General features: G+C 38.5%; 1 protein-coding gene across 1 annotated transcript in view; it reads right to left on the bottom strand.

The window, feature by feature from the left end:
- DCC (DCC netrin 1 receptor) overlaps positions 1 to 17,705 on the bottom strand; it is a gene marked incomplete at its 3' end in the record, with an annotated part of 1,003,641 nt that overhangs the window by 566,071 nt on the left and 419,865 nt on the right. The window contains exon 2 of the mRNA XM_017877558.1: positions 3,779 to 4,099. Within this exon, the coding sequence (XP_017733047.1) occupies positions 3,779 to 4,099 (321 nt within the window). The remainder of the gene's footprint in view (positions 1 to 3,778; positions 4,100 to 17,705) is intronic.

The raw sequence follows: 17,705 nt of genomic DNA, 5'->3' as shown, positions 1-17,705 counted from the left end.
GATTTAATAGCCCAGGCATTCTTTACTAATAGAACTCAAAATGAGTAGAAATACTGATAGTCAGTAGCCTGTTACATTGCAATTTTTAACAAAATGCTGGATGGAATGATAATTCTTCATTTATCTTTCCTACTCTCCTTCCCTCTCCAGCCAAGTGTGCACTCAAGTCTTAAAGAGCACTTGAGAAGCTCCTAGAAAATAGGATGAATGGTGCATGGCAAGATCATTGTGTAAAATATGCTGACTGATTAAAGACAGATTTCATTTGCTACACTTCTTTTATCAAAAGACACTTTGAGAAAGCAAAATGGAAGGGGACATTATTTAATAAGGGCTCTATACAGCACCTGAGAGTATAAAACTTTTTTTTGTTGTTGTTTTACCCAAGCAAAGCCTACTGTTACCATTTAGTAGTGACTGGTTTATTGACTGCTAATGCTTTAAAAATGAGATTAAATCAGGTCCATGGTCTTTATTACTAGGAAGATATATGCCCCTTGTGAATTCTAGTGGTTTGGCAATCTTAACCTCAGCAGACATAACATTGATGTATTCTGTGTTGCCAAACAGCATGGTTTAAAATGCTGTGAACAGCCTTATTGCCTTGAAATGACACAATCTAATATGAGATTGTAACTCAGTGACTGAATCCATGCACCTATCCTTGTACAGAATACTAAAGATCAAGCCACTGTATATTAATATCTCACAGCGAAGGAATTGTTCTTCATTTCACTACTGAAAGACAGAACATGTGAATGTGAATATAGAGTGCATGAAGACTGAAACTGCAACGTAACATGAATGCAGTTAACGAAAGGCCATTTTCATTAACAGTGCATAGGCAGCTGCCCTTTGTAATAAGGCATCAAATACTAGCCTGCTTCATTCAGATCAGTAGACCTTCTTTCGCCTTGTGGACAACTGATGGGTGGGATTTATGAGGGCAGAAATTCCCTAGTGACTGAAAGTCAAACTGTCCCCTTTTCACTTTATTTGGAGTATTCTGAGAAAGCTGCTTTTGCCATATCTGCAGCATTTATTCCACTTGTTACTCCTAATCAATCACAATTAACATTAACATTCAGTTCTCTACATTTTATGCTCATCAATCAAATTTCAGACATCCATCACTCCAAGGTTCCAGTTACTTTATAGCCTTGATTTTCATGATCAGGATGTCACCTGGCCTGTCTGCTGAGTAGAGGGGGTTTTCTGCATCTGCACCTCAGTCTGTCATTGCTAAAGCAGACCAGGGACACCTCGAAGTAGAGTGACCCACTGTCCTGGTTTTGCCTGGCACTCAGGTGACTTCCCAGGATACGGGAGTTTCAAGTGCAAAAACCAGGTCAGTCCAAAGAAAAGCAGAATGGCTAGCCAGTCTACCTCTAGGTAAAATCTGGCTTAACTGACTATGGAAAACTTTGCCTTCATCAGTTTGGGTGGCTTTCACAAAGTATCATGGTCTGGGTAGCCTGTAAACAACAGACATTGATTTTTCAAAGTTCTGGAGGCTGGAAACCTGAGATCAGGGTGCCAGCATGATTGGTTTCTGATGAGGGTCCTCTTCTGGGTTGCAGATTACAGACGTCTCATTGCATCCTTACACGGTGAAAGGAGCAGGGGTATTCTGTGGTTCCTTTTATAAGGGCACTAATCACATTCATGAGGACTCCACCCTCATGATCTAATTGTCTCCCAAAGTCTCCACCTCCCAATACGATCACATTGGGGGTTAGAATTTCAATATACACATTTTAGGGAGACAAAACATTTAGTCTGCAGAGCTCTTAGTAGAGAAAAGAAGCTACAGAAGAGTAGTTTTAAGCTAGATTTGGGGATTAACCGCATATCTATGAGATGTAATTCTTTACACACCGCCTGACAAAATCACCTCTTTCAGATTCAACTTTCTCAAACCCTCACTAGGAGAGTGCATGAGGGAGTGGTAGTTCTGCCCAACTGTCCTGTTATTGATGAAAATGAGTTATCATTCTGATCAGTCTTCCAAGATGAGACTAGACTAAGTAGGGCCTGGAAAAGAAAGCCCACCACAAGTGACTAAACAGCATATGATTCAATTTTGTTTTTACTGAGAACTAAAGATTACGTTGAAAGCAGCCCTTCAAATCTGCTTACCCATTCATAACTTAAATTTATTTCAAGTTGGATCTGCTTGCCTTGCTTTATAGTCAATACAAAAGTTAAAAAAAAAAAAAAAAAAAAAAAAAAAAAAAACCAGGTTTTGGTGAAATCATTATAGTAACAAGTCAAAAAACTGATTCTTCTCTTTGCAGGTCTAACTTTTCAGGGGCCAACAGAAATAATTATGAGCTGCCTTCTAAACAGAAGAGTGGGGCAGAAATGGCAATATCATGGATTCCAGAATGGTCAGTACCATTTTTTCAGGGTCTACATGACTTCAGTGTATCCAGGTGAAAACAAAAACTGTTCATCTTATTACTCAGCTGTTGAGCCAACATGTTACCAAGCATTAAGAAATTTGGAAGCACTAGAAGCAATTTTTATTTCTCACTTGAGATGTATACGTAGTAGGCCATGCCACTATAATTAAAATAAAATTTACTCTTCTTAAGGCCCAAAAACGAAAAAATTGACTCTGCAAAAGTTTTGCATTTAATGAAGCTGTAAAGTAGGATTAGAAAATTATTTTTTCTAATATTTTTCTATTAATGAGAAGTCCTCCCTTAGATATAAGCAGCAAGTCAACTTGAAAGTTTTGTTTAAAAAAAATCTCATAACATTATGCAGCCAGTTGAGGTCCTATGACTGTTTTCTAAGCTAATTTAAGGAGAAAGGTCAATCAAAACCATGAGAGAATAAACATGAATCTTTTTTCATCTTTCCTTTTTCTTAAAAGTGTGCATTGTTGGTGAAAATGTAAATTAGACAGCCATTACGAAAAATGGTTGTGTAGCTTTCTCAAAAAACTAGAATTAGAATTACCATATGATACACCAATCCTACTTATGAGTATATATCCAAAGGAATTGAAATGAGGGTGTATAAGAGATATCTATACTCCGTCTTAATTGCAGCATTATTCACAAGAGCCAAGACATGGAATCAATCATGAATGGGTGAATGGGTAAAGAAAATATTATATATATGTGTGTGTGTGTGTGTGTGTGTGTGTGTGTGTGTATGATATATATATATATACATACACACAATGGAATACTATTCAGCCTTAAAAAAAAAGAGTAAATCCTGTTATTTGTGATAACATAGATGAACCTAGAGGATATTATGCTAAGGGAAACATGCCAGGCACTGAAAGAAAAATACTGCATGATCTCACTTACAGGTAGAATCTATTATTAAAAAAGTCAGACTCATAGAACTAGAGAGCAGAATGGTTACCAATGGCTTGGGAAGATGGGGCGTGGTAAGGAATGGAAAGATGTTTCTCAAAGGGCACAAGGTTTCAGTTAGAGAGAAGAAATAAGCTTTTAATATCTATTGCACAACATAGTATACATCACAATTGCTAAAAGAATAGACTTAAAATGCTCTCACCACAGAAAAGAGGTAAGTATGTGGTGACAGATATGCTAATTAGCTTGATATAATCACTCCACGATGGATACATACATCAAAACATGACCTCATAAAAATATATAATTATTTGTCAATTTAAAATTTAAAACATTTAAAAAATATACATTATTTCTACAAAAATTATTTTCTTATCTCCAAAAAAGAATAAGAAGAAGAGAGGAAGGAGGAGGAGGAAGAGAAGGAAGAATTCACTTACCTGCTACTGCAACTTTTGCTGTCCGACTAATAATTGAGCCAGAATCTCCTAAAGATGCCTCACATTGGTAGAGTCCCTCATCTGGCTTGTGGTGTCTGGAATGAAGTATGTTTTGTATCAACAGAGACCCATTTGAAAGTTGCTGCTTCCTTTCGTCCATTCCCAAGGCTAGATGGATGCCATCTTTCTTCCACTTGATCACTGGAACTCCTCGGTCAGACTCTGCCGAGCAGTCGAGGAGGACATTTCCTCCCCGCATTGTGACGGCATCAGAAGGTTCTGAGAGGAAGCGCAGTGCTGTGAAAGCTTTAATTTGAAAACCTGGATCAAGAGAGCACAGGGAAATATGTTCATGTATTCAAATAAATCTCAGGCTTAGATTCCCTTTCTTTTCTTTACAAAGCTTTTCACAAAAGCTGAGGGCTTTGAAAATGTCCAAAATAAATAAAACTGAAATCAAGGATATTATGTTAAATAAGTAAAAAAGTACCCAGTCGAGGTAACCACAATTAAAAAAACAATCGGTTCCAAAAGTTAATATTATGAGAAATTGCAAATTCATATAAATCCTGGCATGCTTATTACCACCTATCAGTCAGTACATGAAAATTTAAGCAGAAAAAACTAATATTTTCCAAATAAAACTAGATATTTTAAAGTAGCAATACTTACTAGTGTGGTAGCTAAGATTTGGGGGGAGATTATTTCTATCTCTTCATTCTGATTATGGCATCCATTGAAACTTTTAAAAAATCCAATCAGATACAGTGTTCTATAAGAATAAAAGTCAACTCTGAACAGCATGGGCAAAGTTATTTAGGACAAAGCTCAGGTGGGTTTTTAAATAGGTAAATCCCACTGGCAGAAGCAAGTCAATAAAGCCACTACCAAAAATCACAAATCCCTGAAGGGTCTTAATTTTCATCCAAATGTTTCTCATGGACTTGGAAATCTAAATAAATATAACAGTTGAAATTTTTTCATAAACATAAATGAACATAAAGAATCAACGAGGTAATAGAAAGTCATTTAAGAATCTTGAGGGGAGGGAGCAAGTATAATTAGTTAAAGTATATTGTTATCGAAGCTGGCAGCATAGCATTTGACAGAATACTCGCATGATGAGTCAAAGACCTTGACAAGGTTTCAGGAGGTCATTGGCTCCACCATTTGCGCAGACAGGTGTATACTTAAATCATTCAAGTCAAATTACTTTCAATTTCATTTTGAACAATCTTTGGGGCTAGAGATTCTACAATGTCCCTTGGTATCTTGTTTTCAATATTTAATCATTTTAAGGGTCTAACTGAATTTTCTTGCTGATGTTTAATCTCATTTTCTTCTGAAACACCTTGTGTGAAAATGCAGAAGAGGTAGACATTTTCTTTAAGATCTCTTTATTTGTTTGAAACAGTATTTCATTTCTTAAAAAATACCACCTAAATTATGTTTTAGTCTTTTTTTTTTTTTCAGCATAGCAACCTCGACTTCATTAGCTTCCTTAATTTTTCTGTAATAGGAACACTTTTAGTTGTACTTTGTAAAATCATTCCATTCTTCTGTCATTTAAAAGGCAAGCATCTAAATTGCAGGTAATCCATATTCTCATAAGGGATTAGCTCATACTCTTCTGATGGACAGAAACTATTTCTATCTTTGTACACCCTATTTTCCAGTGAAGAGAAGGCAGAACATGTTTCTCCCTGGTTTTATTTGCTTCATTGCTGCATACTCAATTTTTGTAAAACTTATGTCTGAAGTCTGTTATTTTGCCAAATGATGTCTTGTGTCACTCACTGTCATATATTCATTCCTTTCACCTTGGCCACTAACTCAGAAAGCATCTGGAACTTAGCTTGAATTAATATAAATTGTAAAATAATGGTGAGCACATAACTCTACTATAGATGATATTGATGAACATCCCAGATGACAGCAGCCTGGTGTCTTTATTTTCAAATATGCTCCTTCTCCCCACAGATCCTTTTGGCATAGCCAACCCAATTATAGTACATCCTGTTCTTCTAGTGGGAAGTACATTGAATGGGGTGTCTAGATATCTAGCCTTAGGTCTTGGCTTTATCACTTCAAAATTCATGACTCAGAAAGGTCTTTTAAGTCCTCAGAAACTCAGTTCCCTCATCTGCAAAAATTAAGAAGTTGAACTAGATGATCTCTAAGTTCAACATCTAGTGTGGAGGCTTTTAGAACAAGATTGGGTGAGAGCATCTGTCAAATGAGCCTTGCTCTAAGCTTGCTGAATCAATGCAGACTGATTTTGCTGAAAATACCTTTCCCATGTGTACATTATCTCTTCCTCTACCAGAAAAGAATCACAAGCTAGCAAACCTGGCCTGAGAAACACTAAAGATGAGACAGCAGAAAGAAGTTCTAATGTCCTTGAATGCCAAGATATTTCGCTAGAGTAATACCCACAATTTCCATACAAGTAGCATTAATAAAGAAGAAATAAATTTGAAATTCAAGACCAGGCAACTATATTAGAAAGCATTTAATGTTTTTTTGTTCTTCCTGGGGCCTATATTTTAAACACAACCTCATGTTGAGCACCTTATTTATGTCACAGAACACATAATACATTTAACACAGCTGTTTATGACAGCATGTTAATGAGCATATGTGCCCATTATCACACATAAATAATCCACTTAGTCTGAAACAAGGAGGTTATGACAGTTTTCAGTGCTGTGAGTACATAGATCAACTTTTCTTTAACACAATTACCCTTGCAGTTCACTGGCAATTTGAGCTTTTTGTACTCTTTATAACAATTATATTTTGAATATATGGCTTTGGGATATAGGCACCTCACTGCTTTAAGTAGCTTGCATCAGTGATTAGTTTTACAGAAAAGATGGATCCTGGTGAATCAAGTTTAATAGAGAAATAGTAGATGTGATTCTATTGGTCTCCTTTTCTAAGTTTCAGTTCATGGTAGTGACAGTGGCAGGAGACAGACAAATTCCCAGGCAGACAGGGGTGGGTCGCCAGTGAAACCCAACCTTCAAGCTGAAAACAGCCTAAAGCCTGAAAACTGAGCTGCTGGTTCTGAATGGAGTCTGGGACCAGAGTGAGAACTTCTGTTCCTGTTTGTCTGTTCTTTCCTGATTGGTTCTTTCTGAATAATTCTTTTTTTTTTTCTTTTTTCTTTTTTTGGGGCGATGGAGTCTGGCTCTGTCTCCTAGGCTGGAGTGCAGTGATGCGATCTTGGCTCACTGCAACCTCTGCCTCAGGTGACTCTCCTGCCTCAGCATCCTGAGTAACTGGGATTACAGGCACACGCCACCAAACCTGGCTAATTTTTGTATTTTTAGTAGAGACGGCCATGTTGGTCATGGTTGGCCAGGCTGGTCTCAGACTCCTGACCTCAGTTGTTCTGCCTGACTCAGCCTCCGGAAGTGCTTGGATTACAGGCATGAGCCAATGGGCTCAGCCTGAATAATGCTTTTTAACCAATCAAATGTTGCCTTTTCCAAGACTACCTACAGCCTGCACCTCCCCCATTCTGAGCCTATAAAAACTCCAGACTCAGCCATACCTGGGAACGACCCACTGCAGATCACCTCTCTGCTGAGAGATGTTCTGTTACTCAATAAAACTTTTCTCCGCCTTGCTCACTCTCCAGTTGTCCACATAACCTCATTCTTCTGGGATGCAGGACAAGAACCCGGGACCCACTGAACAGCAGGTGCAAAAGGAGTTGTAACACTGTAGCCCTCCAGCCCTCCACTGCTGCCTGGAGGGCCATCCAAGACGACAAGAAGCGGCAGTGGGGCCAGGCCGGCCCAAGAGCCGTGGGCCAGAGTGGGGCAGCAGGACTGAATGAGCTGTAACACTAAGGAGCCCAAACACACTCCTGCCCAACCCCTGCCCCGTTCGCTGTGCTGCATATGGCAGGAAGGAGAGAAGAGTTGCAACCCTTCTGGAGGCGCAGACCTTGGGACTTCCTGAGCCAGAGCTCTGACACACCCTTGTTTGCTGGGTTACTGGAACAAACAAACGGTGACGTGCTGTAACACCCTTTTGGGGCTCTGCGGTTGCTGGCGTCTCTAAGTTTTGTGGGTGTCACCGCGTTCCCCCGGTCCAGACACCAGCATCCTAGGCAGAATTTGCTTGCAGTATGCCTGGTCCAGCTGCCGTCTCACAGGGAACCGGCTCCTGTGCGGGCAACTAAAGCTGCCTGCCCCAACGCAGCTGTTGGCGCACCTGACCCTGTGCCGTGGCTGGACTCTGCACTCACTCACTCAGACACCATAGTGGGCGTGGGATCAGGGGTGGCAGCACCAGCCGAGCGCAGCCTGTCAGGCTGAGTGGGCGGAACCAGCTCAGCCGCCAGCTCAGAGCCCAGTGAGGCCCAGGCAGGAGTGCTGCGTGTTACGGAAGAGTTCCAGCGGGCGAAGCAGCACAGAAAAATACCCTGTGTCATTAGGCAAGGCTACCTTCAACTTCCTTGTATTTCACACAGGCCTAAGAAATGTCCCACGAATACATTACATTGACATCAATTTAGGTCCCCCTGAACTCTTTCTCTTAGTGTACTGGTTCCATTTGGAAAGATTTTGCCCAACAGTATATAATTTCTTAATATAAAATAATTTTATAAAATGACTTCATCCAATAATTAATCTTAAAGCAACTACGCTGATTTAATGTATGAAGAGAGGAAGACAGAGATGATAAAACTGAAGAAGACAACAAGTAGAAGTAACTTTGGAGCCTGTGGCTCAAAAAGTTGTAGTCTGGAATTAGGTACTCAGAGTTCAATGAAAGTGTAGACCTCTTGGAAAATACATGAAAGGACGTCGTGGGAAGACAACAGAAGAACTCATTTTGAGAATCAAAACTAAACTTCCTATTTTACAATACTGCAGAGAATTTTACATTAGAATTGCAACGGTGAGGATTTTATCCAGGAGAAAACCTAATGGAGAAGTTTATTTTGTTTGGTTTTATTTTTAAGATGTCCAATGGCCATTCCCTAGCCTTGCTTCATAAAGAAAGAAAAGAAATCCCTTATTTTATTTATTTATTTATTTATTTATTTTATATATTTATTTATTTATTTTTGAGACAGAGTCTCTCTCTGTCGCCCAGGCTGGAGTGCAGTGGCCGGATCTCGGCTCACCTGCAGCTCCGCCTCTCCCGGTTTTACGCCATTCTCCTGCCTCCAGCCCTCCAGAGTAGCTGAGACTACAGGCGCCGGCCACCTCTACGGCTAGTTTTTGTATTTTTTAGCAGAGACGGGGTTTGACCGTGTTAGCCAAGATGGTCTCGATCTCCTGACCTCGTGATCGGCCCGTCTCAGCCTCCCAAAGCCTGGGATTAGAGGCTTGAGCCACCGAGCCCGGCCAAGAAATCCTTTTAACTCTGCTATAAAATCACTTAAGGCAACTATAATATATTTTGGAGAAATAAACTGGAAAGTTCCAAAATCTCATATATTAAGAAACTTACACAACAGAGTCTGACAGCAGAGTTCACCATAAAAATGACTGTTTCCATTTCTCTCTTTCACTCCAAATGTTGGTTTGGGAAGATTTATAAACATTTGGTTAAAATATAGGGATAAAGCCATATATGTATTTAACACTTGGCTAGCTTTTCTTATCTATATTGGTCTGAAGAAAAGTAATTAAGTGTCAGATCATCATTGGGCCTTCTCCCCCTTCTCCTCCTCCTCTTACACTTCCTCCTTCTCCACCTCTTCTTTCTTCTCAACCTTTTTAATTTTTTTCTGTAAAATGATAGTTTGTAAGCAGATACCAAGATAGCAAAACCTTCCGTGCTTCCTGATGAGGATGGAAAAGAAGGCTTACTCTTGAGGAATGACCCAAGGGAGAACTTTTATTATCTATTTGTTTTAGTTTTCTCAGACATAAATAAGCATCAGCAATAACACTGCCAAAGACATTTCAAGTTTATATTAATTATCTATACATACAGAATATTCTTAATATATTTTAGAAACTCACCAAAATGGTCAAATAGTATAAATGTTTCTCTAAGCTTAGTCCCTTTGTGCTTGCTCCCTCTGTCACGTTCTTCTTAGTTCCAAAGACCATTCAGTCGCAGAGGCAAACTAGCTTAAAATGGGATTTTTAAGGTATGATATTTTATCTACAATATCAAACATTGTTAAGTGTAAAAAGTAATTCTCTGTGGAGTCAGAAATCTCTTTCCAGGTCCAAAATGTAAAAGCTTGTGGTTAAGGCAATAGAAGCTCAAAATGAAATTTAGAAAGGTAGCATGGAAGTGGGGGAAAAAAAGCTCCTACAAGATTTTGAGATTAGAAAATGTCATACAAATCCTCATAGAACTTGCTATGCCTAATGTTATCACTTAAAATTACAAAAACTTTCATTGGGGGATGTTTAGAGTTTCTGATGATCCCTGAATCTTCGTATCAACCCATAAAACTATGCCACCATCATCTCTTCTTAGAAATAGATGCTACCACATTTGCTTCTTTTTGCTTAAGACAAATAAAGAGACCTCCACTGAAGGAAATAAAAATAATTCTATGGATGATGCAATATAATCTACTTTCAATTTATCAAATATCAATAACATGTGCAACTGTAACTCTGGTCTTTAGCCCTGGAAAAAAATTATAATACTTGTGAGGCTATGCAATGGAGCAGGAAATTTAAAAAACAAAAACAAATAAACATGAATTAACAGAATCCCTAAGCATATGTTAACTTCACTGGGTTTAGTATATCAGAATATAAATTCTGAAACAGTGGTTCTCAAAGTACAGTCCCTAGACTTGGAACAGCAACACCTCCTGGGAACCTGCTGAAAATGCACAATGTTAAGTAGAACAATGGTTACTAGAGGTTGGGAAGGGTGGGGAGGGGATAGAGAGAGGTTGCTTAAGGAATACAAAATTGCAGTTAGACAGGAGGAGTATCTAATGCTCTATAGCACTGTCTGGTGACTAAAGTTAACAATAATTTAGTGAATATTTTCAAATAGCTGGAAGAGATGATTTTGAATGTTCCCAATCCAAACAAATGATAACTGTTTGAGGTGATAGATATGCTAATTAGACTGATTTGATCACCAAACATTGTATACATGTAAGAAAGTATCAGCCTGTATCCTATAAATGTGTACAACTATTATGTGCCAATTAAAAATAAAAAATTTAAAAATGCACAATTCTAGACCCTGCCCCATACCTACCCAATCAGAAACTGTGTCAGCAGAGCCCAGCAATCTGTACTTGAAGAAGTCTTCCAGGAATTCTTGCATTAACTAAAGCTCAAGAACTTTGCTCCAAAACATATGGTGGCCTAGACTGGAGCAAGGGGATTCTTGCCTCCCTTGTACTGTGTTGTTATGATTTTTCATATTTGAGGAATTTGTGTAATGTGGGCTATTTTTCTAAGTAAGTAGGTGAACTTAGAAGGATAATCTAGAAAGGCAAATAATTGAACACTTATTTCAACACGTTTTATTAATATTTATTATATATTTCTCTTTGAAAGGCTGAAGTGGAGAAAGGATCAAGAAAGAGGGTTATTGTTTACAATACCTAATATTTCCTCTATTACAACCAGCACACTGTTTGGGCCCCAAATGACCTTACCCCATTAAGCAAAATTAAACTTCCATGGTCATTTGGACATTTAGAATACTCCTTGGAATATTCTCGATTCTTCACATAAAGGGCTACAAGAGGATTTCTTCTAAACAGCAACAATAGCTGCAATCCTCTTCCAAAAGTCCAAAAGAAGTTCGGGTTCATCCAGTAGTCTTTATCACATTGCCTTTCTTTTGTTCCATTTTAGTTCCGCAGTATAATTGTAGACACTTCCCTGGCTCCTGGCTGATCTGCTCCTTAGTCTAGTTTAGTGTCTAGATGGGAAAACCACAATAGCCTTTTAGCTGTGCTGTAACCTGAGGGTGAACTTTGTGTATTTCCCATTAATGGAAGACTTTAACTTCCACTAGACCAGAGAGAGAAAGTGTACACTCACCAAAGGACCAGCACCTACGACTATTGAGGTTTCTGTGAAGTACTGGTGCCATTTTATGCACTTTGATAAGACATTTAAAAAAATTGTCAGAACACGTGGTCATATTTTTAAATGATTACGTTCATTCCTCAGTTGCCAGAGACTAACATTTTAAAGCCATTTAAGACAAATTTTTATTACTAAAAAATGCAAATCAGAAATGAATTAAGTTATGTGGAATTAATTCCTGAACTTAAATAATGTAAAAAAAAGGCTGATCAGGAAAGAAAACATGCATTTTACTGTGAGAATGTATTAAGGATCATTAAAATATAGGGAAGCTATGGATGAAAATTTAAGTGAAAATTTAAAAGGAACAGTTGAAGTTCCTCCCTCATTAGAGTTGCCATATTTAGAAACAAAAATTAAGGACACAAGTTATATTGGAATTTCATATGAAGAGCAAATTTAGTATAAATTTTAGTATAAACATGTCCTAAATATTTATACTAAATAAATATTGCATAAGACTAAAATATTATTTGTTATTTACTCAAAATCAAATATAACAGAGCATCCTGTATTTTATCTGGGAAACCTATACTCCACAAAATTCCTTCTTAAGACCATAGCTAAAGTAAGCAACTAGCAAATAAATTCCTACTATGCTCCTCAGTTGTCACATGTCTAGAGAAGAGTAAATTCTTGGAAAGCTAGCATGACTGAATCAGGAAAAGTGACTTTAGCGTCAGAACATTTGTTCACCAAGTGCAACACCACCAAATATTCTCAGCAAAAGCGTGCTGAACCGATTTGCTTTTGTCACCATGATTCTTCTTTTTCTCTTCCCTTTACGAGGAACTAAATTTGGAAATATAAAGGTAAGATGTGGAGTTCACAAAGCAACTGTCCCAGCTGAAATCTCTTAGTGAGCCCACACAGAGGCTCCACTTCTGACATGCTGAGCACATGGCATCTTCCGCAAAGCTGAAGAAGCTTTGCAGAGATCTGAGGTTTTTAAAGGGCAAGAAGTGTGTGCCCCAGGCAACTGCCTGAGTGTCCTCTGGCTAAATCCAGTGGTAAAGAACAATAATAAGGGCTAAATTGGAGTTGGGGAGTAACTTCCTCATTCCTTTGTTGTCCCAAGAGTTAACTCTCTAAGCAGCAGTTTGATTTTGCTGTGTGATACCAGGCAAATTGTAATGAAATTTCTTTTCCAGCCCAACAAGTAACACTTCCGGACATGTAGGTTATCATTCCCCAGGTCTCATACAAAATTAACACTAAAAAGAGAAACTTTGATGTGTTGCTTAATCTGCCCTGGGTTTGAGCCTTCTTCCCTCTCAGTCTGATAAAATATAAGCTAGCTTTCTCTGCCGTGTTTTTCATCAGTCTTTCTCTAAGTAGAGAGAGGGATGGCATTTTATAAATGCAGAACTGTCAACTAAAACACTAAGGAATGTTCTCATGAGTATTTAGAAAAAGTGTGATTTAAGGAATACCCAGTGCATGGGATCATCTCCACTTTGATGGCAGCCAGTGGACAAGCTTTAGAGATGCCATTTATTGTGAAGTGACTGATCAACTTTTAGAAACCTCTTATCAAGTTACCCGTATTTACTGTACACAATACAAAAATATGGACATAAAATTATATATCATAATAATTGTCTATAACCTTGCTTATCCAATAATGATCACTTTAACAGAAACTGTTAAAGTTTCTGTGCATTTCCTTCCAGGAAATTATTTATTTCTTAATTTATAATGATTTGCTTTATTATCCACATGATTGTGATCATATTTTATATTCAAATTTGATACTTGTTATTGTAAGAATCCTTCTATACCCATTCTTAATTGGATTTTTTCGGTTAGGTTTTCTCAAAGGGGAACTCAATTGTACTACGTGTCACAGTTTTCACTCCTACTTGGAAAATTGCTTGCTTTTTAGTGGCACATTTATTGTAGCACTTTGTCAGTAAGTCTATTAAGTTTGAAATTTTGCTTTAAAGGCCAAAGGAAAAATATTGCATTGACAAAATGCAACTGAAATCATAAACTTTGTAATATTATTTTGTTTGTACTGTAATGCTTAGCAGTGGTGTAAAAGATCTTAAAAACATCTTCATGCCATTCCTTCATCCATCTAATATTTATTGAGCACCTACTGCATCAGGCATTATTCAAGGCTGGGAACAAACAGTCTTGAATAATCCCTAATAAGCAGCCTAATAATTCCTATCCTTCTATGTTTTATATTCTAGTAAGAAGGAACAGACAATAAAGAACTAGCTGAGCAAATATGTACAATGTCAGAAGAGACTAAGTGGTCTAAAAGAAAATCAAGAGGGAAAGGGAGGAGTTGTGATATTTGGAGAAGGTTTCATTGAGGAGGGTAAGAGTTGGGCAAAGACCTGAATATTGTAAAGAAGGATATGGTCATAGTCGGCTTAAGCTGCCATAACAAAATACCATAGACTAAGTGACGAGTGGCTTAAAAAGATTTATTTCCCACAGATTTAGAAGCTGGGAGGTCCAGGATCGAGGTGTTAGCAAGGCAGGTCTCATTCTCAGGCCTCTTTTCTTGGCTAGTAGGTGGCCACTACCTCACTGTGTGCTCACATGACCTCTTCTTTGTTCATGGGGAGACAGAGAGCTTGGATGTCTCTTCTTCTTATAGGAAATGTAATCCTATCATGGTGGCCTTACCTTTATGACCTTGTATAACCCTAATTATCTCCCCAAAGTCCCACCTCTTAATACTATAACATTGGGGGTTAGGATTTTGACACATGAATTCTGGGGGACGCAAACCCTCAGTTCATCACAGACATGGAGCAGATACATAGGGGAAGAACTCCACAGGCAGAGGATGCTAAGGCACCCAGGCAGGTGTGACGAGCCCATTCCAGGAATAGCTGGGTTGGAGTGAATGAGAGAGTTCCAGCAAGCAAGGTCTGAGAGGTCACAGTGAGATTGAATGGGACCTCGTAGGCAAGTGAAAGAATTTTGCTTTAACTCTGTCAAATTTACAGAAAAGTTTCAATAAGGAGAGCAAAAACATCCAATTTACGTTTTAAAGTAGTAGTTGTCAATGGAGGAGCAATTCTGTCCCCTAGGAAATTTCTGGTGATGTCTGGAGGTATTTCTGTTGTCACAACTGAAAGGGGTGCTACTGGCATCCCCTGTGTAGAGGGTTGTAGCACACCTTATAATTTACAGGTCAGGCCCTCACTAGAACAAATCACCCATCCCAAAACATCAGTAGTGGTGAGATTGAGAAACCCTGTTTTAAAGGATCATTCTGGTTGCTATCTTGAGAATAGAGGTCATTGGAAGAAGCCGAAAAACTAGATTGGAGGCTACTTCCATTGTTCAGGTGAGAAATGATGAGATTTGGCCTAAGGTATTGCAGTAGAGGTGGTGGGAAATGGTCATATTCAGGACCCATTTTTAAAGATAGTGTCAGTAGGGTTTTGAGGGATGAGATGTGCGTTGCTCAAAAAAGAAAAGAGCCCCAGAAGACTCCAAGGAGATTAACCGAGCGATTTATGTAATTTATATGAAAAAAGAAGGCACTTTCAATTGCAAAAGAAAGCTCCCAGCACAGGGGTCAGGAGACCTGAGTTCTTTGTCTGATCTGCCCCTCATTAGCCTTCTAAGTATGGGCTACACCACTGGGAATCAATTCACTCATTAATAAAATAAGGAGGCTGGACTAGATCACTTTGAGGCATCTTCAGCTCTAATACTATAAAAGTCTATGAGTTCACACCTATTAACTTTGCTACTTACAGAAAAAAATTACCCTCAAATTTAGGAGGGAATTTGTCATACTAAGAGATTTGCTATAATCACACTCTGATCAGTTTATCACAGGCTGAAACAAGAACACAAAGACTGCAGTTACTGAAGGTGCCAAGAGACCAACAACCTACCTCATTATCCATAAAATAGAGAGTCTAATCTTTTCTCTTGAAGATAAAAGACTGCAGAGGTCACTCTGCTGACAAAGCGCGGGCTGCTTTATTATGATTCATGAGAAATGAAGTATTCATCTTGTGGAAACTCCTATTACAAATATGAAGGATTAATTCCACAAAGGTCTCACAGGTCCAGGGAAAACCTTACAAATTCAGCAAACCTCATGGTTGACATTGTGGCATAACATCTGATGTGGGGACTCATCAGTGATAAAACATTTGTATTAAAACAAGTCCAATTTTCTCAAGATAGAGGTCACATAGTGGTTTTCATTAAAATGCTGTCATTCATTTTATCATGATATTTACTGTATCTTGTCTCAACAGAAAGGTGATATTTTTCTGCTTAGTCCATGAGTGGTATCAAGAAGGAAAACCCACAGTGATAACAGAAACATCAGCTTTGGAACTAAGCACCAATGAGTTTTAAACTGCTCATGAGGTCAGCATTTATTAAAGGACTTCCCAAATAACTTGTTTTATAGATGGTGATTTAAGTTCCATGGGAGATGACTTGGGGAGCAAGAATGAAGCCTCTCTTGAAGCTCAGAACTGTAAGAGAATTTCCGTCGTCTATATGCAACTTATTCACAGTCTAATGTGAACCTCAAGGATGAAGGATCTATTCACGGGTCTTCACCTGAAGGAAACTAAACGATGAAGAAATACGCATGTCTCTACTTAAAAGGGCTTACTGCATGCAGGAATTGGTTGTTGCAAATTCTAAAAATATTCTAATTACAGCCTTTCCTAGAATACATATTCAGGACCCATTTTAAAGAGAGCATCAGTAGGGTTTTTGAGGGACTCTATGGGGGTTGTTCAAAAAAGAAAGAGCCCCAGATGATTCCAAGTAGATTAATAGAGCAGTTTGTATAATGTATACGAAAAAAGAAGGTACTCTCAAATGCAAAAGAAAGCTCTTGGTTAGTACCTTGGACCCACCAAACTAGCAGGCAGGGGCTAGTGCCTACGGCATTTTCATGGCCTCTGACATGGTGTGATTTCCAGTAGTACCTTAGAGGTAGTTATACATTTTAAGCCAAATAGTAAACGTAAATTCTCATCAGGTTTCTCTTTTACAAAATGAAAACGGTAGACACAGGCCTGTGCAGAGATAGAAAGTCTTCACTGAATAGCAGTGACAGACTCAGCTTTCAGAAGTGATAGCCCTTTATTGTACCTCTCTTGTGGCTCTGATCTTCCTGCTGCAGATCATATTTTTGAGAATTTCTACCTTATCATGTTGCAAACTCCGAGGGAGCAAACTTGAATCATATATGTTTATTTCGTACAACCCCTGGGAACCCTTGCCTATTTCAGAGGAATTTAACAAATACCTGTTGAATAACCAGACATAGATAGACAAAAACAAAGAATTTGGAAAAATTTCTTTAATCAGTGAAAGAAAATCATAACATACGTTTTAAAAAATGGACCTCATTCTGCTAGGTTGACTGTAAATGACTGAGACTACTCAGTACAGTCATGAGCTGCATAATAACGTTTTGATTAATGACGACCTGCATGTACAACAGTGGTCTTATAAGATTGTACTGGAGCTGAAAAATTCCTATTGCCTAGTGACATCACAGCCACTGTAATGTGGTAGTGCAACACATCACTCATGTGTCTGTGGTGTTGCTACTATAAACAAACTTACTGTGCTACCAGTAGTATAAAAGTCTAGCACATACAATAAGGGAGGCTGAGGTGAGAGGATCACTTGAGGTCAGGAGTTTAAGACCAGCCTGAGCAACACAGCAAGACTCCATCTTTACAAAAACACTAAAAAAAAAAAAAAAAAAAAGCCAGGTGTGGTAGTGTGCACCTGCAATCACAGCACGTTAAGGCAGGAAGACTGCTTGAGCCCAGGAGGTTGAGGCTGCAGTGAGCCATGTTTGTGCCACTGCCCTCCAGCCTGGGTGACAGAGTGAGACTTAGTCTCCAAAAAAA

The sequence above is a fragment of the Rhinopithecus bieti genome, unplaced genomic scaffold, assembly GCF_001698545.2.
Source record: "Rhinopithecus bieti isolate Rb0 unplaced genomic scaffold, ASM169854v2 scaffold_9976, whole genome shotgun sequence".
Taxonomy (NCBI): Eukaryota; Metazoa; Chordata; class Mammalia; order Primates; family Cercopithecidae; genus Rhinopithecus; species Rhinopithecus bieti.
This window is presented reverse-complemented; position numbering and strand designations above follow the sequence as displayed.